Raw genomic sequence first — 25,540 nt, 5'->3', positions numbered from 1 at the left:
CAAGCATCTACTGTGATCTTGTCACAGTCTGGGTTTCCTGGCCATGACAGTATAAATCCCTAAGCGTTCACTCTTGTACCCTGGCAGACAGGGATTGGCGGTAGGATCTGTCGAACCTAGGGCTCCAGAGAGTCCCCGAGAAAGGAAGATACACTGCTGGAGTCTGGAGAGAGGAAGGCGGTGAGTCCCTCCCACGCCCAGTGTAATGCATCCTTTAGAGCACTTTTCTCAAGTGATCTGCAACCTGTCAGTCAAGAAAGGCCAGGAGGCATGTGGGTAAGTACAGCTGGATGATTTGAGAACCACCTTCACCTACCCAGCAAGGCCGGCCCCACACTGGCATGTAAGGAGAAAAGCGTGGACACTCTTAGGCTTCTCATCATTTAATTCTTTATTGTGTATGAACAGATGCACACAGCACAGCAATACAAGCAGACCATGAACACAGGTCAATGGGAGGAGCAGGGACTGAGCACGCAACGCTACTGCTTTCTACTAAGGATGCGAGCAAGCAGCTCTAGAAAGTGCTGCTGGGACAGACGCAGGTTTACAAAATGGTGACAGGGAGCAACAGGGTCACAGCAGAGCACAAAGGTCACAGGCACTGCCAAGCCACTGCCATGCGATTATGGAGACCCAGGGGCTCACAGGTATTCTGGCTTCTAAAGACAATGCAGACATTTTAATTTTATGTGGAATCTCTCATTTTTTAATTCTGGCACCCAATTAAATAGAACAAAGAAATATCACGGGGCCTAATAAACCACAGAGCCAGATGGCTGGGGATGGGGAGATGGGCCAGCCTGTGACATATGAAGCTGCCTATACTGTTACTTAGGTTGTTCCATTTTACCCCGTGAGAATGTACCTCACTCTCTACTGATGAGGAAGTCCTGGCTCAGAGACAAAGGGGAACAAATCAAGGTCTCAGAGCCTTGGGTCCCTGCACCAGGAAGCCCTTGGGGCTGGTGGAGTGCAGCTTCTATGGTGGACTCTAGGCAGGAAGGCACCTTAACTGGAATCCTGGATGCAGCAAAAACCACGACTGTGTTGTGTCCTTCCAATTGCAGGTCTCAGCCAATACAAGAGAATCATGGGCTAACTGTTGTCAACCTTTCAGCCACCAAAAGGCCTCAGGTCACTAGAGAAAGATGTGGGCCACGAGACACAAGACGGCAAAGGACTGCAGACTGGGGGAGGAAGATGGCTTTTTCCAGGTCAGCTCACGTAACGAACGACACTGGAACGTATTGGATATTCAGCCGTATGCTAGAAATTACTCTAGATCTGTAGCTCTGTCATATCACGTCATTTTCACATTAGGAGTTGGCATTTTGGGTACCTCCCACTATACAGATGAGAAAACTGAGACCCAAGGACATGCAAAGGTCACGGAATGAGTGCTGCGGTGGGTCTTACTCCTGGCACTTTGAAATCGGAGTCCATGCTCTCTCTGATGCTCTGGCGTCTCGGGGTTGGGAACTGGGTGCTTCAAGCCCCCATACGACCTGTCAGTATCTATGAGTGGGGAATTCTAGGAGAAACACTAGCTCCACAGAACAGTGGTCCCAGGGCTGGCCTTTGTCACTGGATCAGGGAAGCCCCACAAAGACAGGGTGTGGCTGTCTCCTTGTAGCTCCTTCCTCTTCCTGTGTGCGGTGCACAGGGCTCATGGCCCTTTCCCTCTCAGAGGAGGAAAGAGGTGACGTTAGTGACTGCCTTTCACTGTTTTCCTCCATGTTTTAGCCACTACAGAAAGCTGGGAGAAGGAAGGCTGGCTCACAGATGTGAAACACATAAACATCTGTATGTGTTGTCTAAATCAGCAGTCATCAGCATGTGCCAGGGCAACTGAAGAATGGAGTTTTAACGACAACTGAGCTGAATTTATGTCTGTGCAGCCATGGTAAGACACTGGCTGCCATCTTGGATGGTCTAACCACTAGAAGCCACGGTGAGAAGCTGGGATGGATGTCTCTAGTTCTGTCACTCTATGGCCAGGCCTACTTCCTGGTCTCTGACGTGGCCAGCCAAAGAGGAGAGCAGGTGAGGCTTGTCACAGGCTTAGCCCATCCCTACTGCTGCCTTGGGAGACAAAAGGGCTCCAAGTGTGTGTGGGGTGGGGTGGGGGTGGTGAGTGAAGAATATTTGGGGGGAGGGAGGGGTGCTCTAATTTAACACCAAGTCAGACTAAACCACAGTAACGTTTCAACACTTCAGAATCTGTGGGCTTTGTTCTCTAGCTGTTTTGAATTGGAACCCAGGTCCTGTAACCTCTGGGCTGAGAGGAGTCTATACTGCCCTCGTCCAAGGTTTGAGGAAGAAAGCCAAGGATATGTCTTCCTTCTCCACCTAAGACTTGTGCTTCCTCTAGGATCTTGCTTCCAGCAGCTGGCCTCTGAGCTCAGAAACCACGTCTGTGAGGTCAAAGGGCAGAGGCATGGACGGGTCATCCTTCTCCCAATATGGCCGGCAGTCTGGCTTCTGCTGTGCTGGTAAAGTCCGGACGACTCGGGACTGGCACCTAGGGGAAGAAGAGCAGGCAGTTAGTCCACTGGGGGAGCTCCGGAAGCTCCAGCCAGAACGGTCCTGGCTAGTGAAGGTGAACGTGAGAGCGAGCAGGGCTGCGAGGCGGAAAGCTCACACTTCTGAGGGAAAACTGTCTCTCCCTCCGAGGGCTGCAGCTTCAAGTTTTTCCAATTCCCAGATCTGTATTATCTCCAGTGGCTTCGGGAAAGCCAATCACCAGGGAAATTGAGTTACTCTGCCTTTAAAATGGTGAATTATTTTTTCATTATCTCAACAGTTATTTAAAGTGTGTGATTAAGCCATTATCAGATTTAAATGTTTGTGGGATTTCGATGTATTACTAGATTACTGGGAAAGATTAAATTGAATTTACTGCATTAAAACGTCCAAGAATAGATTAAACAATATTACAGCCCAGGATTGACTTTGGAGATCCTGGAGATTTACAAGTGTCCCAGCTTGCTGGGCTCAGAGAAAAGGCACTCCAAGGAGAGAGAGGTTTATAAGGATATATGCAAATAGAGGTTAATAATCATTTCCACTGATGAATAGGTGGGGAAACTTCCACAAAATTAAATTAAGAGGCTAGCAAGAGTTAGTCCCCAAGGAAAACACTTAAATCACGGTTTTTATTAAATGGATTATTCATCAATAGTAGAGAAATTAATTATCATATGCAGCTAAATTATAGCCTGGTAGGAAAAAGTTGGGGTAACATCCGCACATCTCTGAGGCGCCACCCTCTTGGAGAGTCGAGCGCATCTAAGATCGGGCTTGGGAGATGCTTTGGCTTCAGCTCTAGTTATCCGAAAAAATGAGGGTCATAGAAAAAAAAAGGCATGGATGTAGTAAGTAATGAATGATTTCTTACAGGCAGAGTGCACGCACCAAACCTGTGTTTCCAACAGCTGTGCCAGTGCCCCTATCCCTGGCCACCCCCCACCCCCCCCCCCCCCCCCCCCCCCCCCGCTGTCAGCTGAAGAGTGGCCACGCCCACTCTGAGTCATAGGCCTGGGTAAGATGCTCATGGAAAGACTTGTCTTCTCTAGGGGATTATTAATGGTGAGGAGACTCCCAGGGGAAAGCATACTTCAGCTTTACACCTATTTTCGCACGTGGTTAATTGCTCCACCGGCATCCTATGCACTCAATCCGTCCTACATTACACGGGACATCCCAATATATCTTCTGCTCTCTGCATCAGAGCCTGATAATAGCGTCTGTTAACATGCACTAAGTACTATTATGTAGCACACCACTTCATAAATAATAAGATTAGCTGACCTCGGGGCCCCAAGAAGAGTAATGTGTTTAAACGTTCTCATTATTTATTTAAAACAAGAATTAAAGCAACAGAAGCAGATTCTGACAATCCTCTTAGCATAAATATTCAACTGTTTGGGCTGATAAGCACACGTGGTGTGGAGGGGCAGAGGGCATCTCTGCAGCCTACTTCACAATGGGTGCTGGAGACTACTCCGCTTGCTGTCACCCTTCTCAGGGTGGGTCTCTGCAGCTCCTGACAGTCTCTAAATCACTTGAAAAAGACGAGGGGGGAGTTAATATTCAAGGGAAGCTGCGACTAATTACAAAGGGACCCAGCAAAGCTTTTTAAATTGTGCTTTCTCTCGGCCTCAGAATCGCATAGTAATGCTCAATTTACTGGGTAGGGAAAGTTATTCCAAATTGAGCATTTCAATCTCACAGTGGATAAATTATCCGTGCACATATTATCCTGCTTGGCAGATTAAAGGCCTGTGATAAGTGTCGATCCACCTAGAATATCATAAGGTTTGTAAAAAGTCAATAGAGATGCTTTCTCAGCTGTCAAATGGTTTGGCCTCCTCGCTTTGAGAAAGTATTAAAAATATTCAGCCCCATGACAGGGCTGTGTGCACACTGGCCCATGGCAGGGCTGTAGGGCTGTGTGTACGCCGGCCTGTGCAAGCATCCCAGGGCCACTCGCTGGCCGTGCTCTGGGCAAGCTGCTTCCCAGCTCATTGTCACTGTTCTCAGCAAGGGTGGCTCACCCACCTGGTTTCATACAGACCCTGGCAGGCTTGGAGCTGTGTGTGTGCGCGCGTGTGTACCTGTGTCCCTCGTAACCATGCAGTACACTGTACAAGCCACCTGGCCCACATTGTCACGATGTGGAGTCACAGAGGGCAGACAATCCTTCTGACATAATGTCAGAACGCCAACACTGGCCTGAGGCCGCAGCAAAGCATCACATCGGTATCACCCACCTTAGCCTGGCTCTTCACTGTAGATACCTTACAGCGCTACCCTGGAGCGTAACTGGAGTGACTGGAGCATAAGGTATCTTGAGAAAGACAACTCAGATTCATCTAATTTCTATTGCAGCTACTATTATAATGCTTCTGTTTTATTAGTTATTGGTACTCATCTTTTTCTGTGCTTACCTTTAAATTAACTTTATCCTAGGCATATATGCCCAGAAAATAGTTACTGATGTTGTTGTTATTATTATTATTATTATTTTCACTATTTCAGGCATGCCTGAGGAATCTGGAGAGATATTTCACTATATGTTGTTGTTGTTTTATATTTGTGTGTGTGTGTGTGTGTGTGTGTGTGTGTGTGTGTGTGTGTGAGAATGCACGAGCACACACAGCAATAACACTCTGACTTTGGTTTGCTGTGATTAAATGAATGAACAGAGATAGTGTTTGGAGGACTACCCAGCACACCAATCAGTAACTATTAAATATCGTCACTATCATTACTGCCACCACGAGAGCCAGTGAGGGACAAGAGATGCTACCAGAGTCCTGCGTGTCACACTGTGGCTCTCTAGGGGAAGCCCAGCAGTCCTGGCACAGTTCTTTGCAACTCGAGTCAAACAGCCTGTCAAGCTGCTGCAAGTTGCCAGTGGCTGGTTATAGGGAGGGCACAGACTTGGATGGACCAGCAGCTACCAGCGCACATTAAGAAGGATGCTGTTTCAGGCCTCCCGAGGGGTGGACTTGCCACTCCCAGGAACCGATGTTGGGTTGGTTTTTGGAATGAATACCCTTTACCTCACCGTCCCTTGACAAGGGAGGAGCTCTGAGTGCCTTAAGATGTGTTTTAGGGATGCCAAGCCTGGTGAGTCGGTTAGCACCTTCTTTCTGTGATAGGGGATGGCTAGGAGAGGCATGAAACTCAATCTGGACAAAACCAGAATCAACCTAAGGTCTGAAGCAAGGGCTGAGGGAAAATACTTTCTCTTCTGCTCTGTGCAGCCCTGACCTTCCGTGGTCAGTTTGCTTCCCTGCCACCAGAGGCAGGGATCCAAACCATCCTGTCCGGTGGAGAAGGCTCACGGGAGCTAAGTCTCTGCAAACTGCATGTTCTCAAGACTCTATTGTCTGACCTAGGGTTTTTGTTACTTGCAACACAGAGAATCTGATGATGCCCCACACTCTCCCCACCTCAGCCACTGCTCACATCTTACAAGATCCTACCACGCATCCACCTTGCTGCTGATACTGTGCACTCTGCACGCAAACTCTCTGCGTTTGAAATTAGGAACTTAACGGCTTTTGCTAGGAAATGAGCCAGTTTTCATGGCCAGAGCCGGATGATCTTTCCAGACCATCTAAAAGAAAGACCCTAGCCAGCCCAGGGTTCTTCCTGGCTCTTACTGTCTGTTCTACTCAGCATGGAGGCCACAGCTTCTAACTCTTATTCTCATATTTAAGGGGGAAAACTCCATTTTCAGATGCTTTTGGCATTAGCAAGTAAACATGGATATACTTAGAAAATCCTGCCCCTCTCTTGAAACACTTCAAGGGAATGAAAAAAACACAAACAAACAAACAAACAAACAAGCCCCCCCCCCCCCCCGCTCCCAAGCCCTACATTCTACAAGCCCTTCATTCCTCCTCTTTCCCAAATTCCCCTGGCTTCCACTTAGATGACTCAATGGACCACCCTCCGGTGTTCAGGATGGTTCTCCCTCAATGACTGAGTGAGAGAGGAGGAAGCTGGCTGGTCCAGAGGTCCGGCAGGCAGGCAGGCAGGCAGGCAGGCAGCCCCCACCCTGAGGTATAACTCACTGATTTCCCCCAGGGCTTCACTCACAGCTGGGAGATCAAGATGGCAGCTACATTAGTGAACATTGGCCACCATGCTAAAATTAACCACTTTAGCTAAAGTGTGTGTTAATTATGGGTATGCCAGCAGTCAATAAAGGTTAATGCAAAAGCCAGAGGATAAATTTCTTCCCTTATCGTGTCACTTCACGGACTAAATGACCAACATTATACTTTGTGTTTTTAATCAATAGGTTTTACAGTAATGTGCTGGCCATTGATTTTAAGAAAACACATTTGGTCATCTTCCCTGTCCCTAAATTTTGCAACAAATAGAGGAGGGCAGGTAACATTTCCGACATTCTCCGGACAATGATAAAGGTTCAGGACAAAGGGTTTCTGCTAATAGACTCATGAAGGTGGACAAGCTGGAGTCACACATGCACTTCATGGAGAAGCACTATCAAGCACGAGCCAAGAAAAACGACCGACTAAACAAGAGTTCCCTACTGGCAAAGAGGAAAGCAAGCACCAAGGAAAAGAACTACAGTCTGTTGTTTCAAAGTCCAGGACCCAGTGCTGTGGTCCCCGTACCCCGCACCACCCTTGCAGAGAGCTGTGAGAGATGGTAGGGGCTGGTGTCTAGATTCCTGTTTGCATGAGGTTTGCCTTATCCTAGGTTAACCAGAGGCAGGCAGAGGCTGGGTGGGCCCAGACCCTGAGCAAAAGCTGGCTGCCCTTTGTGTTATATCCTATTTTTATCATGAATTTCTATTTTGATGGAAATGGATGCTGTTCATCAACTACTTAGCCAAACTGACATCTACAGGAGATGTCAAACTCTCTCTCTCTCTCTCTCTCTCTCTCTCTCTCTCTCTCTCTCTCTCTCTCTCTCTGTGTGTGTGTGTGTGTGTGTGTGTGTGTTGGGAGTGAGAGGGGTGAACATTTTTTTCTTATTCCTAGGAATCTTGCTATAACAAATGACTGAGGAACCTCACTTTTCTTTCTTTTCATCCTCAGGACTTTGAAGTTCTTACTGGTGTTATCTACAGAAATACCTGCTTATCCTTCAAGTGCAGTACGCCCTGTCTCATTATAGCCTCGGGGTGACCTTGAGAACATATCTCAAATTCCCGGGTTTCTCGGCTGTTACATGAAGTGCACGGTCCTCCGCTCTGCTGGGTCATGTGGAGAAGAGACCAAGTCATGCATGGGAGGCCCTCCCTCCACAGCATGGAAAGCACACACGAGTGCAATCACACGGACACGCCCACCTCCCACAAGGCACACGTCCAAGGCACACATTTTAAAATGCAGCTGATAACACAATGCTATCCAGGAGGGCTCTGGGCACTTGGAAATGTTTTACAAAATAATTGCTGCTTCTGAAATGGAGACAAGTTTAAACTAGTAACTTTAACCAGAAAACCTCTAACGACTAATGAAGTGTGTTTTTCTAGTCGGAATCCCCCCTGGGATTCCCACCTACAATGAGGAGGTGATGGTCACTCTGGCTAACGTTAGCTGGGAGACAGCCATTTCCTCAAGATACACACCAGGCTTATGGGGTCTCAGGGAAGCAGCCCTGGAGAGAGCCCCACTAACCCACAATGCCCAGGTCTCTGGAGCAGCATGAAGAAAGCAGGAGACAGCGACTGAAAGGGTCATAGCTTCCTCAAAGGCCTGAGGCTTCCAAGGAGCCAGAGAGCAGTGTGGCTATGAAAATACCTGTCTGACTCAGCGTCTCTGGGCATCTCAGAGTCTGCGCATCGGCCACAGAGTAATGCAGCGTTTCTATCCAGCATGGCTGCATGGTCCCTGCACATGTTTAAGGGACTTTCCATGTTGTCCACCTTAAAACCACTATTTAAAATCTGATGTCAGGCCATTTCACTGTACTGTTTCCATGTCCTCGCTGCACTTTGTTTAGGTTTATTTCGGTGGCCAGCATGTGTGCAGGCAGGGCTGCAGTGATCTCAGTCTTAGGCTGGCACGGTGCCTGTAGAGAGAATGTCTTGTGTATCATATGGATACATCACCTGTCAATTGAAAGACCTATGGCCTATAGGAAAGGGTAGAATAGGTGGGACATCCAGGAGGCAGAAAGAATTCTGGGAGAGAGCTAGGCACAGGGGATTTGCCAGGGAAGATAAGTCAGACACATGCATGGTACGTGAGCAGGAAACCAGTTATATGGCAGAATGTAGATTAGAATAAATGGGCTATAGAAAGTTATGCTCTAGTCAGAGAAGAGCCTAGCTATATGGTCAAGGTATTTGTAAAGATATTTCGAGTCTGAGTCTTACTTCCGGGAGCATGGGGCTGGAAGAACCATGACCACTTCTACAGGTACTGGCATGTCTATGATTCTACCATGAAGAAGAAAGAGCAGGAGGATTGTGAGTTCAAAGCTAGCCCGAGTTACTGAGAGTCCCTCTCTCATATATATATGTATGTATGTGTATACGTCTACTTATGCATATGTATATGTATACATATACATACACGTATGCATGTGATGTGTATATTTATACACACATACCCAAACACACACTTAGCCTTAGCACTCCAATCCCTCTTTGTGGATCTCTGTTACTGCTATTATGACGTTATGGACATTAGTACACATGGTGAGCTACCCTAGGTTACAGCCATCATGACGGTCTGCTCTGTAAAGGTGATCTTATACGTTAGCACGACAGTCTTGCATCGCTCGTTTATCTAACACAGAAGTGGCTCCGAACTGAATTTCAGCGAGGGGCATGGCTTTTCACCCTCCCCCTCTGGGCTGTCACCTCAGAGTTTTCAGATCTGTAAAGTCAACACTCATGTGAGGGATGAGCCCCAGCCGTGGCCCACTAGCCACCTTTCTTTCCTCCTGCTCAGCATACCCTTTTAGCAGTCAGTTCTTTTTAAATATAGCCATTTAAACCCAGGCTTAAATCTTAGTTGTATATAGACTATGTTTGAAGCTCACAAAGGAGGAATCTAATAAACAAGGCTGTATGGATGCTTTTTAAAGGGCTCCAAACACCAAATCTACCTAAAACACTTCTGAATATCAAAAATACTTTTACATACCAAAACCACTTCTGAATACCAAAACCACTTTTGAATACCAGGATGATGCTTCGAATGCCAAGTAGTCATTGCCTGAGAGCCGGCGAGGCTGCTCAGCGCAGACAGGGCTGACTGTGTGGGTGGAGAACATTGGAACGCTGCGGAACTGTTCTGTCAATGGCTGAAGGATGCTTCCTGTCGATCAGCCTGTTACATTATGTTCCTGCCGTCCTGGTGTCTGCCTCACTGCAGGCCTGATGGGACAGGGCCAGCCAAGCATAGGCAGACACCTCTGAAACTATGAGCCAAGATGCATCTTTCTTACTATACATTGTTTATCAGAGAATGAGCAGCAAGATTTTTGCTTTGTTTTTAAAGGAGAAAGAGCAATGAGCTTTTCAACTTTGGGATTTTAAGAAGAGACATTCTTTGCTAAGGGTGTGTGGTCTTCCTGGTTGATGGAGCTGGGGCGGAGGTTCTACCAGAGAGAGAAAGGTGCTTATGCAGTGTGGCCAGATCAGGAGGTAAAGGGATGGGGATGCAAGAGCTTCCTGCCACTTTAAGACAGTGGCATTTCCTAGTCATGATATGCCATAAGGGCATTTCTACTCTCTTTTCAGGGCTCTAGAGGAGTGTCATACCCTTCTATGGCTAAAGGTGGAACTTCCTCGGCCAGAACTCTGCCCCGTCCCCAGTCTAGATTACCCTGCATGGACCTCATACATCCCCAACTCCTGCTGCTCTGAAAATGGCCCTTAGTGGTTTGCTGGGGTTTGGTTGCTATGGGAGAAATACGAGTTATTCTAGATAGTGCCACTGTTCCTTCAGTGACGACTTTTAGACCAAAGGAACAGCAAACACTCTACTGAAAACATAGAGGGCTGCCAGTACTAATTCACACTCTGTACAGACACCTTGCCCATTTTCTAGTCGAGTTTCTTGTCCTCAAGAAGAAACTGAAGCCCAGAAGATTAACGAATCAATCCAAGAGTCTATAGTCAAACATATGATAGAATCTCGATTCAAAGCCAGAATTGTCTGACTGCAAATCTTATGCTCTCTGTACTATTAAAAACTGCAGACACTGAAAGAATCTCTTGGGGGTCTTATTAAAAGGAGTTCCCCAAGGACATAAGCCCCAAGTCAGACTCTCCAGAAGAGAGTCCCGGGAATCTTAATTTTTATAAGTGATTTCTAGGAACAGGCTATTCAGGACAAACACAGCACCATGTAAGCCTGCCCCAAAGGACCACAAAGATACCAAGGCAGGGATGTAATGGGGGTGGGGGAGAATAGGATGCCTTTGTGTTCACACAGACCATTGAATTCATCTCATTACTGAGGAAACCAGAGACAGGGTAGCTTTTGTAGATATGCAACTGGGCTTGGTAAGCAGACAACTGGTGACTTTCCAGGGTTTAGAACATCCAAACAGGTCTTCCCAGGTCCTTCCCCCTACTTCAGGGATGCTGGCAGGCTCATGGAACCACTTAATACGTGAGACAGCTTGGCCCACCTCTCGGGTGTAAATCCGGGAGGCAGAAGGTTGAGAATCATTTTATCCCAGGTTCATTTGTTGGCTTGTCAGTTGCATAATGATGGTGATGAATGGGCTACCTTGACAGCGAACATTTAGGAGCTGCTGACCTTTGATCTCTGGTCACATGATAGTGTCACCTGAAACCTGCATGACTTCTACCTGCCCAAGGGTAACAATATAAAGGTCAAATGGGTTGGCGGTTCTATGTATCAGGTCTGAGGCAACTTGGTTGGAAACTTTAAGAGAGACCGGGTTGGGTTCCCCAGCACACAAAGCTATGGACACACTGCAGAAATGCGCTCGTCGAAAGATATACAATTTCAAAGCAGGCTAGAATAGCTTTCCTTGCAAGGGAATAGAATGAACTCATTATTTTTAAAGGGCAACAATGAAAACAAACACTTTGGAAGAAAATATATTCTGCCAGCGACTCAGCCATCGGGAGGGAAAGCGCACGGCATATGACTTAATGAGTGTTATTAATGCCGGACCTGTGCCGTGGCAGAAGGTCCAATTGGATGCAATTACTAGAACAAAATCCCCACTGGGTCCGATCAAGCCCTGCTTTCAGCCATAAAATACGGTCTCTCCACTGTCCTCTGTCAGCACGGCACCCCACAAAGGGCTGTGATCGACAAAAGATAACCCTTTCCAATTTCATGACTTCCCTGGTGCTTGAAACCTAAGTCAAGGTTGCAAGGGACAGTCTCAAACTTCAGAAAGATTCTAGAATAACTTAGGGCCAGAAATTCAAGTCAATGTGGTTTTTAGATGCATTTATAACATTTCAAAAAAAAAAACCAACCAACCAAACAAACAAAAAAAACAACCCAGTTCTTCCTGTGAACCTTAGGATTTGCAAATCTTGGGAAATCTTAGGATTTTCCAAATCTTTGGAAAAATTCCATTTAGTCAGAATCAGATAATAGCTGTCACATGGGTAATAAACATAGTTATAAAAATGAAAGCCAGAGAGTCAATGCCATTGATTTTCCAAACCTAGAAATTACATACCCTGGGCAAGAAGCAGATGTCAGAGAAAATTCTGATTTACACAGAGGGTCTAGTTTTTACAAAGGCTGCCTGTAAAGTCAAAGATGGACGGACGGACAGATAGACACTAGAGCATAATCCATTCATGCTCTGCAAAGATAAGCCAAGGGAATGGCTCAGGAAATGCAAGCCCAGCTGTTCTGTCTTAGGGATGAGCGCTGGAGTTGTAAATTGTGAAGACAACTCTGCGTTGGTGGCTCCCCCATCTGCTCACCTGTCTGTCTGTCTATACAGCATTGCTGCCTATAGAAAGACTTCTGAGTGACCTGCTTAACTGGGGTTTGGATGCTGAGAAGCACCCACCCACGTCCATTTTAACCCTATTTGGAACTGGAGGCCCAAGAACATCTCAGAAGTCCACAGTGCTTGCAGAAGGAAGCTCTGGATCACCCAACACCAAGTGCTGAGTTACTGGCTACACTCAGACTCCAGAGAAGATGGGGAGGGCACAAGAAAGAGGTGCCTGCTCACTAAGGGCAGACCAGCCTTCTGATGTGGATTCACACTTTGCATGGACTTAGCAGGTAATAAAAGTCAAACTCCTCCTAGGCATGGTAGCTGAGCACCTGTGATCAGGGCCTTGGGAGGAGAAGGGGGCCTTGGGAGGAGAAGGGGAGGAGGAGTAAGAGTTTGAGGCCAGCCTGGGCTACAAAGCCAACATTCCTACTATGGTCCAGAAGACCCTTCTCCATTTCCTGTTACCTTGTCTCCCATTCTCTGGTTTTCTCTCTCTCCATTGTTCTGTGGGAGCTTTTGACTCTATACACACTGGCTTATTTGTTCTTCCTTCAGCAGGCCAGGAACACACTCAGGGAGTTAGTATGTTATTCCTTCCACGCAGAACTCCTGTCTCCACCGTCGACGGTGCTAGCTTGCCCTCTTGCCCTCCGAGTTTCTGCTTAGAGACTCTGAAGAAAGGATTTCTGACTGTTTTGATCACTGCTATAGTTCTCAGGCCTGGAGTGGACTTGAAGCCCTGGGAACTCACTATAGCTGAAACCCCATGTGACTGAACTACTCGGGTGAGATGACTCTCCCTGCTGCGAAACCCTAACAGCAGCAATGGAGAACACGCGGCATGCTACAGGGGGTAGTAATAATAAAGTCGTCACTAACTGTGGACAAGGAGGGATATGGTAGGGAGGACGTGGGTCTGAGACTGCAGGACATTGCTCTGACATTACAGTGTGGCTCATCTTTATGATGAGGAGTTGGGTGAGATACCCCTAAGAATCTCCCCAGCTCTGTGCAATGATCCACACACTATCTCTTACATGCTTCTTACAGTAGGATAGGACAAAGTCGTTATCTCAGCTTTAGAGACAATCAGCTGGGGACCTTGCACAGATATATGTGCACGGGAGTCTCTGCTGTACCACTAGCCAGAGTCGATGGGCTCTAAGCTGTCACTGCATTGCAGGCCGGGGAGAATTACTCCTGTGAAGGGACTTTGTGGTTGTTGGTATAGCTCCTACGAAGAAGAGAAGCACAGAGCAGAGGAGGGATGAACTCGGTGTTCCTCCATGGCCTCTGTATCAAGTCCCACCCTGACTTCTCTCTAAGATGGAGTGTGCCAGGAAAGTATAAGCCAAAATGGACCTCCTTTTCTCCCAAGTTGGTTTTGGGTCAGAATGTTAATCACAGCAATAGAAAGCAAACTAGAACAAGCAGTAAACTAGATAAGGGTCCAAGGTTTGTGGCCCATGCACTGGCTGTTCGCAAGAGGGTCTAGGAGTGGGGTGGGTCCCAGGAAGGCAGTCCACAGATTTACAGGACCCTGCTGTTACTTCTATGCTCTGCTCTGCCACCCACAGACGAGTGCCCAGTGTGTTCTTGAGGTCCAGTGTGTTCCAGACACCATACTGGAGTCCCAGGCAGGAAGGAGAAAGGGGAGAGAGTGGAATATGTCCCTCTTCATATCGTTCGAGGAAGGCCAGCCTACAAGGGAGGCTGGAAGGTGGCTGCCGTGCCCCTTTCTTTCCCATTGGAATTGAGATTCTACAGTAAAGGAGGAGTGAGGGCAGGAGAGGAGGAATCAAGGGCTTTTCTGATATGCTTCGTGAGCCAATAAATAGGAAGATAGCGCATTTGTAGAGACAAGCGCTGTGAGGCTGCTGAGTGAGTGTAGGAAGAAAAGAGCAAATGGGAAGATGCCGGAGGCATCGGCGGGGCAGCTTTGGAGAGTGCTTTCCTGGAGAAGGGAGTAAGTTAGGTCACCATGGAGGAGGGGGCCAAAGATGGAGTTGGTGAAGCCCAGGGTCGTTCCTAAGTGGGGGCTGAGCTGCTGGGGGGTTTTACACGGGAGGGCAACAAGGCCTCCATCCCGGTGCTTTGCAGAAAGCCTCCATGAGAGGAAGCTGCCATGGTAGACCCTCACACAGAACTGGGAGAACTCACAGAGGATCTTCCTTGAGTCCCGTGGCTCCCACCGCCTGCTCTGGAGCTGAGAGGGAGGCTAGACTCCGAGCCTTCCTGGGCCCACACCGTTCATGAATTGTCTGCCCCCATTGCACTGGGACAGAAGACCCAGGCTAAGCCTCCTGGGATCCTGAGTCCCCACTGCAGAGCTCTGCTCACATCAGTTTGAGGTGCTGTTGCCTTTCTTGTCTATGTTGCAGATTCAGTCTGAGGACGAGGCCCAGCCTTCTATGCCAGAGTCAGCTTCAGAGCCAGAGCTGGGCTGGTTTGAAAAATGCCTTGGCTTGCAAGGTACTTTTACAAAGAGAGCAGACTGAATTTTAAGATCTCCAATTGAGATTTTTATGTGCGTCTGGGGACACTATCTATAAACAGAGTTCTCTGGAACCTTGGGAAGAAAGGACACTGCCAGAGAGATGGCCTTAGGGGAGCACTAGGGCCCTCAAACCTTTGGCTAACTGGGCAGATGGCCTGTTATCTAGTTTGGCCCCGGGAGGGAAAGGCAAGGGATTCAAGGCATTAGGTTTGTTTTTTTTTTTTTCTAGTCTTACTCCCTGGCTAACTGTGGGGCTAGGGTGGGTTCTTCAGGGCCCTGGGAGCTTGAGCCTGTAGTTCCTTCACTGTTCAGGGGTGACCTCATTCTCCCAGGATCAGCATTTGCTTGCTTGTGAAGTGACCCTGAGGAGGGCACTTAAGTAGCATTGCCTCATCTGTCAAGCCGAGACAGCAGGTGAGTCACATCTGGTAAATACTGAAGGGCTGACCACCTCAGCTCATAGCCCCTGGCTCCGGGAAGAAGGTTTTTCCCCACACGACAAATGAGCAAGGCCATGTCCTTGCCATGATGTCTGGTAGTGACGAGGGGGTGAGGTGGATGACAGACTCCTTGCACAGACACCCAGAGGCCCTCACTGTGGAGCCCAGGCACCTTCTCATTTGCCCAAATCCGGAAGGTCATAAGGAATCAAAGGATGACATCTGCTGGAGCAGTGTGTCATTAGAGAGGAGTCTGGAAACAGGAGGCCATGACAAGCCACCTTCCAGCTTCGGAAAACGGGGCGATTAGCAGGGAAGGTCTGTTTCTTTCCAAGCAGGGCAGGTGATGGGTGGGCAGCTGGGAATGGCCAGGGCTGGGCGCTGAGTCGGGCGAGTGCAGTGAGGCCTGATTAGCTGTTGTGACCTCCTGCCCTGAGCCTGGCCTGTTGGGGAGCCAGGCTCCTCTGCAGACTGCTAAGTTGCAATTTATACTTTTTAGAAGAACATTCTGCAGTTGAGAGCAACTGGGAGTTCACTCAGCCTGCCTCACCGCGGCCTATTATGCATCCTCTACTGCCTCGTTCATTTCAGTTGCTCTTTCTGTGAGCTAACTGCCTCAGAGACGCCTGGGGCCCAGGGGTGCCTGGCAGTAAGTTCCAAGGCGAGGCTTTGGACATGCCACCAGCGAGTGACCTGCCTGGGAAGCATGAATGAAGAGAAGCCAGAAAGGTAGTCCTTCCAAAATGGCTTTTCTCTGGCCTTCAAGTGATGCCACAAACACTACTATTAATTTGCTTTTGCTTTTTTTCCCCCAACTGTGTGGATTAAAAAAAATGATATTTCAAAATGCAATGGCTAATATAGAGATACGACAGAAATGCACTGCTTCCTGGGGCGAGGAAGACCCGGGAGCTCTCCCCAGGGTGGGAAGAAGAGGTAAAGTTCTGGACAGGTGTCCGTGGGCCTGCTGGGAGAGAGTCATTTGGAAGAGCAACAGATCCGCCCTGCACAGGATTTAATCGGTTCTACGATGGTCTCCTGGAAGTGCCTGGGAACTGTGGTCACTAACTCTTTTAAAATGATTTATAAAGTTCGTTTCCAGGAGCGAGGTCTTTAGGCAGTGGGCCTGTGAATTATTTCTCCATTGTGGGCAGAGAGTGAGGACCAGGAACACTCCACTGAAGGACTCTGAAGAGGCTCTCTCCCTGGAAAGGAGGGACTTCTCATTTTTCAGTGAGGTAATTTCTGACAGCCATGCTTGCTCTTCCTGACTTCAAATTTAATAGAACCTCTGTCCTTAGGAGCTAATCTCATCTGTGGGTCCCTTGGCTTACGGTGATGTTAACAGATTGGATGTGACAGAGTCAGAGACCAGGATCCTGGTGGCCTTCCCCGTTTCCATCTACTGAGCATCTACTCTGTGCCAGGTGGTTATGTCAGTGGCTCCTAGTGGCACTGGTGTGGTTAGCATTCCACCTTACAGACGGGAACACTGAGAGGGTATGTAACTCGCCTAAGCTACCAGAGCCAAGTTACATACCCACCCCAGAGCGCATCCTGTGAATCACTGCCTTCCAGTGTTATTGAGTTACTCTCAAGTTCTAAATCTAATGACACAAAGAGAGTGTAGGGAGACAGCAGTGTCCCTCTAGACAGTCTGTTTCCCATGGTAGCTACCTCTAAGATGAACTGACTGCTATTTCTTGAATGACCAACTATGTGTATTACAGGAGGCTCGCTCTCCCTTCGCCCACGCATGCGCAAGTGGTGTCTGTGGTAACCAGCTTTTAAGAACCATGACTGCAGCCAAACACTAATTGGAGCTTGGGGAATCCCGTGGAAGAAGGGGGGGAAGGAGGACTGTAGGAGCCAGAGGGGTCAAGGACATTGCAAGAAAACACAGAGAATCAACTAACCTGGGCTCACAGGGGCTCAGAGACTGAACCGACAAACAGGGAGCCCAAATGGGACTGACCTAGGCCCTCTGCATATATGTAACAAACGAAGTGGAGAACACTCTGGTGTCTGCCTCTGGGACCCTCTCCGCCTACTGGGTTACCTTGTCTAGCCTTCAGAGGAGAAGAGGTGCCTAGTCTTACTGCAACTTGATATGTCATGGCTGGTTGATAGCCATGGGAGGCCTGCCCTTTTCTGATGAGAAATGGAGGACAAGTGGATAGGGGTGGGGGGCAGGGGGAAAAGGGGAGGGACTGGGAGGAGAAACTGTGGTCAGGATGTAAAATACATTTTTATATATTATATATATTATACATAATAATTATATAGTATTATAATATATGTAGGGGCGGGGATGACTGTTGCAGTGGAGAGCAGGTAGAACATTCACAGTCAGTTCCCTGTCAGTCTCTGTAACTTCAGATAATATGCTCATGTTACCTCTCATTTTGCTTCCCCTGGGCTTGGGCCTCCTCAGAAGTCTTCTCTCCTCACTTAATCCTTTCTGGAAATGCCCTCAGAGGCTCAGGGTTGAGTCCTGATCCCCCGAAGCTAACAATCAAGACAATGGATCTGACTCACCCAAGTGTACCATCTTGGGTGAAGTCTAACTTCTCTGTATTCTTCCTCCATTAACTTTTTTGTTGGAGACTGACTAGAGCTTACCATACTCTGGTTGTCTCCTTTCCACACTGTACCACTGGTAGCCTCTGGCCTTCATGAGAGCAAAAGCTCTCTCCATTACACTGTTAACCCAGCCTAGAGACGGTTCCTAACACTGAAAGTACCTGGCACGAACTGTCTTAAAAAGCATTCTAGAATCTCTGATTTGAACTTACTTGGGTTGGAAGTCTCCACTCCCTACTTCTGTAAGCTCACAGGATCGGGTTATTCGTGTGCTTTGTTTCATGAACTAAGTCAGAGGTGCGGGGCTTGGGTTGGGCGGGAGGATTATCTTCAATCTAAGGGATGATACCCAAGACCCCAAACAAAAAGCTGTGCGTGGAATTTAACTCTCTAGATTTCTAGCAAGAGGCAGAAGAGGCATGGCTGTGTCGGCCAAGTGTACCCATTGTGATTGGCAAGCCAACCTCCTTAGAGCCACCAGCACCTCTCTGGAATGTGGGTGCTGGCAGATAAGGCTAATGAGTGCTTGGCTGCATGTGGAAGAGCACTTTCTCTATGGTTAAGTCATTCCAAGTGACAACTGCAATTCAGGGGACACAGTGCAATGTGCATAACCAGCCCGTGTAACAAGAGACTCTATAACGACCAGGGGACCTCTGGTAGCACAATGCTCACTGGCAAGATAAGGATATTTAATTCACTGCCCCACTTTGGAATGTCCATTTATTTGTGGGCACTAAGATACAAAGTATCTCATGACCACAGCTCAGTAGTCAGTGGTATGCTCATCTAGCAAGGCCTAGTTCAGCCTCTAGTAGTCTCACTGGGAACAAGTATTTTGAACTCTGAGGTTAGTACAAACATCTTTGAAATTGTTTCTGTAGCAGTCGGCTTGTCAGTTGGAGAGTCTTAACAAACTGTCTCAGCTCCAAACAGATACTAATAGTCTGCAATAAATCTCCCCCCCAGCCCTCTGAGGAGCCTGTCTTTATCAAAGCCAGCAAAGAATGCTGTGGATAAATCTCCCTCATGATGCAAAAGACTTCTTTTACCTAGCTGACCTGTCCAGACCAGGAGCTTCATTCTCACTGGGTTCAAGTGGGCACTGGGTGCAAGTTTGACTTGAACCCAGTGCCCACTGCTAAGAGAACAGTATTAACTGCAGGATACCCATAGAATGGACTCCTTGGCAACAGTAAAACAGGCCGGTGGGGAGTGGGGAGAAGGGGGTATTGATCTGCTCTGCCATAGAAAGATTTCCAAACACAAGATGATTGCTAATTAAAACCACCACCACCACCACCACCACCACCAACAACAAAACCACAAGAAACAACCCGGACACTGATGATACCAGCAAAATTGCCCCCTATTTGCCTGTGGGTCCACGCATGCCCATCTACAGATGCAGGGAGTAACATCTAGGAGAGCAAGAGCATGAATGGGGTGAGCTGTGGTCTAAGAGGACTCTGTTCTTATCTAAAAAGTGTATGCTTTGGTGAGGGAATATATTTGTGCATTATGCTTGTGTGGCTGGGATCAGAGGAGGATGCAAGCAGCTGGAGGAACCGGCTCTCCTCAGCTGGGGATGCTTGGCAGTTGTTCCAGGTCATAAAGCCTTTGGTCCCCAGCTCCTCACTCTCGGACCAATTCTGGGAACCCAGTGAGAATGAAGCTCCTGGTCTGGACAGGTCAGCTAGGTAAAAGAAGTCTTTTGCATCATGAGGGAGATTTATCCACAGCATTCTTTGCTGGCTTTGATAAAGACAGGCTCCTCGGAGGGCTGGAGGGGAGATTTATTCTGAAAGTCCACCTCGTGTCTCTAAACTTCTGTTGATGAGACTGGGGCTCAGCCCGGGAAATGGTAAACGGGGTAGGAAGGTCCGGCTTCTAATCCTGAATGATGTGTACGACTTCTCTCCCCTCTTCACGCCTGTTAAGAAAACTTGTCAAAACAAAGCTGGCAAGTGGAAACAGATGTTTTTTTTTTCCCTACCAAAATGCTCTCAGGAATAGTTCTGTCTCTTTTCTGAGTTAACTGTACAAACAGCTTCTCCTTGTCCTCTGTGAAGCCCCTGGCATGCTTCTCGGGCCCCTCTGGGCATACATACTCAAAAGGGTCTGGCCACGGAAGCCTAAAGGTCCCTTAAACCCTGAGGACAGGGCAAGGCCTGGGGCTCTCAGTCCATGCTCTGCCTGGAGCAGCCTACACGGCAAAGTGGGCACAGTCTTAGCTGGCCTCCCAGAAGGCCGGTGTCCGCTCTCTGCCTTGACTCTGCCTTGCCCTTCCCTAAGTGGCCCCCTCTAGGATGCTGAGGGGCTTGGGGCTACAGGACTCACCCCTTGCAGTTCACGACCCCTCCCCCAAGACTCCGTTTTTAGGCACCTTTGTTGCTAAAGGCATTTAACTCTAATTCCATTTGACTTCAATTGTGTCCAAATTACTGTAAAAAGGAAGAAGACAACACGCTGTAAATATGAAGAGAGACAGAAAATCATTGAGAATCCTGCCTTTATGAATATTTGATGAGGAAAGGTTAGATCCATAGCTGGTAAATTATAAGAAATTATGTCCGTCATGTGACTCTGTCAGCAGGGGTTAATACAAATGGTGTGGGCCTTAGTTGGGATGACAATGCAGATTAGAAAAGATTTGCCCTGTCCCCGCCACCGCAATCCCTTTTTCTTCTATTCTTGGTGTAATAGAGTTGATCATTAGGACTGTGCAACAGAGCACTTGACTTGTTTTCTCAGTCCGTCACTACATTTTCACAATGCATTTTTCATCTCTGCTAATCTCGCCCTTAATTGTGTGGTTGCTGTGGGCAGGATCCAATTATTAACTCTTTTGATCCTTCGGTGGCCCTGCCTTGGAGCTAGCAGATGAGACGTACGCCGGGCAGCCAGCCTGCATTTCTCTGCAGCTGGATGCATGGATCTTGTGGTTCATTTAGTGTAAGCAGAAAAAAAAATGGTTATTTTTCTCAAATAACAGCTCTAGCCAAGTGTGAAATTGTATATAATTGTGTTCTAGGATCCTGCCCGGGTTAAAGGGCTTCTTGGAGCTTCCATGATGAACCTGATTTCTCAGGTGTTTATGATTTGCTTTCAGTTTTAAGAAATCTGAATTAGACCTGATGTGTTCTGCCTGGAGGCTTACTGTTGTTGTTGTTGTTGTTACTTTGTGGAGGGTATTAACGTGGCAATCCTGGATCATTTGTACCGATGGCCAGGGCAGTGGCCTTGATAAACAGAGGTGGGGACTCTGATGCCTGGGGAAGCTTGGTGACCCCAACAGGGCTGGGGGGGGTGGTGGATCTTGAAAGTGGGTGCTGGTGAGAAGCCAGCTCCTGAAGAAAGATGAGTGGGGCCAGTGAGATGACTCAGCTGGCAAAGTTGCTTGCCACCCAGCCTGATGATGGGAGGTTCATCTCGGACTCCACATAGTAGACAGAGAGAACTAACCTCCTTACATACTCATTAGAATATACACTGATCTTACACCCCACCCTACTAAACAAACAAATAAACAAACATTTAAGAAGACCGCCCCCCCCCCCAACCTGGTGCTCCTGTATTCCTACCCTACCTGCTGATGAGCACCAGCGCTTGTGTGTCTCCACTGAGCTCCTCATAGGAAACACCATGGTGGCCTAAGGCCACACTTTCTCTGATGTCTACACATCATGAATTATATACCTTTCATAAAGTGGCCGTATACTTCTAAAAGGGTGGACATGGCTGAGCATGTTTAAAGTCTGGGAACGGCCAAGGAGAAAGGAAATGTAATTTCTGCCAGCAAGTGCAGGCAAACGGAGGACAACTCCAGAGGAGGGAGGGAGGGCGGGAGCTCACGGCGGAAAGGGAAATTAATAAAGTCTATGCATGCCAGCACACCCAGAGTCCCAGCACTTCTTCAAATGTAAATGAAAGCTGTAAACAACGGCTAGCCAGGAGAACAACATTCAGAAAAGGGTTAAGTGTGGTGGCCAAAGGAATAATTGGAGCTGTCAGGCTGCAGCGATCTGCAACAGAAGCAGAACCCAGCAAGGACCACCAAGAGTTCTCCTAACAGAGGTGTATGCCCTGCCCACACTTAAAACCACCCCAAAGTAGGAAATTTAACACATCAGGGAGCCCACTGGATTATCAAATCGACTAATCAATAGCATTGACAATATTTCTGCCTAAAAGCATGGGGAAGTGGCGAGTCCATCAGAGCTGACAGGATATTTGCCAATACATTACCTTGGACCTTTGACTTCAGCCAAGGGCCCAGGGGGCACATGACTTCTCTTCCCAAGGCCTGGGATTTTCTGCCTAAGTGGTTTCTCCCTGCTTGAGTTGAGTCAACAGCATCCTTCCTCCAAGAACTGGTCCAGGGAACATATGCAAATCACACAGGCCCAGTCTCTCAGGGCTCCAAAGCAGCGTGTGGGCCATACCGTTACCCCCTCTCAGTAAATCTCAGCTGTGTGTGTGCAACATCACTATACTCAACGGGATACAAATGGCTTCTTCATGTATCTAGATTGCTCTTGAGAGCTGAGCCACCTGAAGAGTCCTGTCCCCTTGCTGTGACCTACACCTGGTGGTTCTGAAAAGACATTCTGGCCGTTCTCTACTCACTGAATTTAATGCTCCAGAAAGCAACAAGATTTTATTGCTGAGAATGATGCTAACTGAGAGAGACAAGGAGAATACGCTGTTCATGTCCCTGGCTTTAAAGAACCTTTGGGGCCATGCAAAGTGCAACACATCAAGTCCACGCCGAGCGTCCTCTACAGAGTCTGACCACCTCCCCAGGTTGTTCCTTTGGGAGTGACACTCTGGACACAGGTGAGCCCGAATACCAGGATAAACCCTGCTCTATATGACGTATTTGTCACTGAAGACTAGAACAGAGCTATCATGAACCCACTATAGATTGGTCACCTCATTTAATCGTCTACATAATCATTTGCATCTGCTGATGAAGAAATTGCAGACCAGAGAAGTTAGTCAACAAACTCAAGGACACAGCTTAGGGAAGGAATGAGACTAGAATACAGATTGACCAGTAGGTCCCCAGACTCTTGGTGGCACTCAGTGCTGAAAACTGTCGCTTGCCCGATGCAGCCCAGGCAGGTAGGTGACAAAATGCCAGCCCACAACTCTTCGGGAAGTAGGATGGTTGGGCTATGGCACAGGGGAGGAACACAGCCCCTAGTGTCTGTTTCCTTCTCCTATAAGCTCTCTAAGGGGGTGGGTACCCATGGTCAAATGGGTAGAAAGGCTTCCTATGTGAAAATGGATCTGCTGGGGGCCAGAGCTGTACCAGTCCTTGGGTTCTCGAACCATGACAAAGCCAAGGTTTTCTTGAACTGGCATATTATTGCAGTCTGCCTGGCTGTGCTGTAACTATTTCAAGGACTATTAAATTAAACCCTGGAGACAGTTTCCCTTAAGATAAAGAGCATGCTTTTTATTGTGTCATCAAAGGAGACCAGAAAACCTGAAGCTTTCAGCTTTAAAGACAACATAATGAGATCAGAGATTTCGCTTGCAAAGAAATTAACTTTCGGTTAATTAATGAAAGTAACCTTAAACAGCGGGCATGTTGCCAACAACCAGGACACTGTAATAAAAAGGGGGGAGGGGAGATAATGGGCTGCTTTCAAGGGGCCGGGGCTCAGCAGCCCAGAAAAGAAATCTGATGAGGATGCTGCTTGTAAATTTGATCTCAAATTCTTAAGATGAACAAATAATAGCCTTATCTGTAATAAAGCCTGCTACAAATGCTTTCTTTTCCCCCATAATTTTCTGTTCAATTTAGATAGAAGATTTAATTAGATGTTGGTGAAACACCAGTTATTTAATAAAACCCTTAATAAAAATCTAATCTATGGTACATAGAAACCACTGTAACATAATCACAATTTAAAAAATACATTTTAGGGTATTTACTTTTTACAATTAAGAAAATATATGTGTGTGCCACGCTCTATTTTCCCATTGAGGCGAAAGCTAAGCAAGGCAAACCTGATACTAATGAAAAAGCCCTGAACTGTGAGCCTCTTCCTCTTCTCATGGAGTTTGTTTTTAAAGGATTCCTTACATTAATTGCAGCCCAAAGGGGTCCTTGAACCCGTATAAGGGAAAGTCAGACCCATCCGGGCTGCCTCACTAAGCTTTAAATTTATAATTTGGTTACTATAGGAATCAAACGAAAGTGAAGGTTTCTAAAATAGCCTAAGACACAGTGTGGCCCCCGACCCCCGTCAGATGGTCACTGCATTGTCACCACAGCCTGCGTAGGCTCTGCTTCCATCCACTGAGGATAAGCATGTCAGGGAGCGTGACGAGTCACAGCACACACGAGAGCAAACTGGGGACAGTCTGAGCAGGCTCTCCGTGGCCCAAGACCTTCCCTAGCCTCGGAACTATGGATGGACACCCTGGGCCCCAGGAACCATGGCGAAGAGTTGGTGGCACTGGCTTCCACGATGGGTTGCTCCAAGTTCCCAGCCTTAGGAGCAGGACTCAAGTGGAAATGGCAAGCAAACTGAGAATCTAGTAGTCTGCACTGTGTGGATTTACTGCAGGGAGCTGGATACCTGGAAGGGAAGATCCCACGCTTAACTGAACTGTGTAAGCCAAGTCCACAAAGCCCACGACCTTTTATTGTCTCTGTATCGTTCTCAAGACCCTGTGACTAGATACATGCCAGAGTCTGAGTGAAGTCATTTCTTGGATGGACAGGGTGGTGGGTGGGGTCCAGGGTTGACAAGCTAAGTTTCCCTTAAGGGTAAAGGAAGGGCTGTTTTTTTGTTTGTTTGTTTTTTTGCTGCCCCACTGCCCCAGAAGTAGGACTAACAGGCCTGTGGAATCAAATCTCTGTGCCCTTGGCCAGGGCCATGTGTCGTCTCTGTTGGCAGATGACCTGAGAAGGTCATTGTTAGCGCATCTGGAGGCTCCGATCATCAGGTTTAATCATCAGCATGGGGTTCCAGTGGCTTCCACTGTATATAAATTTAAATAATGGTCCCTCCTCCATGAATGAAGAAAAGTCCACAGACTTTGCCCATCTGTTCCGTGAGGCTGTTCATTTGGAACTTCTGATTAGACACCGCCTGCTACTCCTATGCATGCCACTGTCTCCAAACAATCCATGGTGTTTGGGTTATTTAAAGATTTATAGTTTCTGTTATCTTGCTTCAGATCTGCCTCTTCTTTGGCAAGGACGCAGATGCTTGACACGGACTGGATGTGGCTTGCACTCATTTAGACAGTCATGGGACAACACAGCTATCCAAGAGAAACCGACCCTAGACTGAGCTGGAGGACAAGAGAAGATGGGGCATACCAGGGGGGTTGTGGGAAATAGAATGGGGGTATAAGGAAGAAAGACTTAAATACCATCTAAGTGCCTCCTGTTGGGAGGGGGTGGGACCTGACCAGGAGCCCCAAGCCTTGGATCACCTTCCAGTCTATGCAGACCTTTTCCAGCTACATAATCTCTTTCCCTTCTACACGTTGGCTTCCAGCAGCCTTGCCATACCTTGCGGACAAGAGACCCATTCGT

At 47.7% G+C, this 25,540-nt stretch overlaps 1 protein-coding gene across 2 annotated transcripts in view; it reads right to left on the bottom strand.

The window, feature by feature from the left end:
- Nucleotides 1–367: 367 nt before the first annotated feature.
- The window catches only part of Fto (FTO alpha-ketoglutarate dependent dioxygenase), a 350,246-nt gene continuing 325,073 nt past the window's right edge, over nucleotides 368–25,540 (bottom strand). For both annotated transcript variants that reach the window (XM_021171161.2, XM_021171162.2), the window contains exon 9: nucleotides 368–2,524. In XM_021171161.2, coding sequence (XP_021026820.1) covers nucleotides 2,371–2,524 — 154 coding nt within the window. In that variant the 3' untranslated portion in view covers nucleotides 368–2,370. The remainder of the gene's footprint in view (nucleotides 2,525–25,540) is intronic.

This window comes from Mus caroli, chromosome 8 (genome assembly GCF_900094665.2).
Source record: "Mus caroli chromosome 8, CAROLI_EIJ_v1.1, whole genome shotgun sequence".
Classification (NCBI taxonomy): Eukaryota; Metazoa; Chordata; class Mammalia; order Rodentia; family Muridae; genus Mus; species Mus caroli.
The sequence above is the reverse complement of the archived record's forward strand: the minus strand, read 5'-3'. Positions and strand labels throughout refer to the sequence as shown.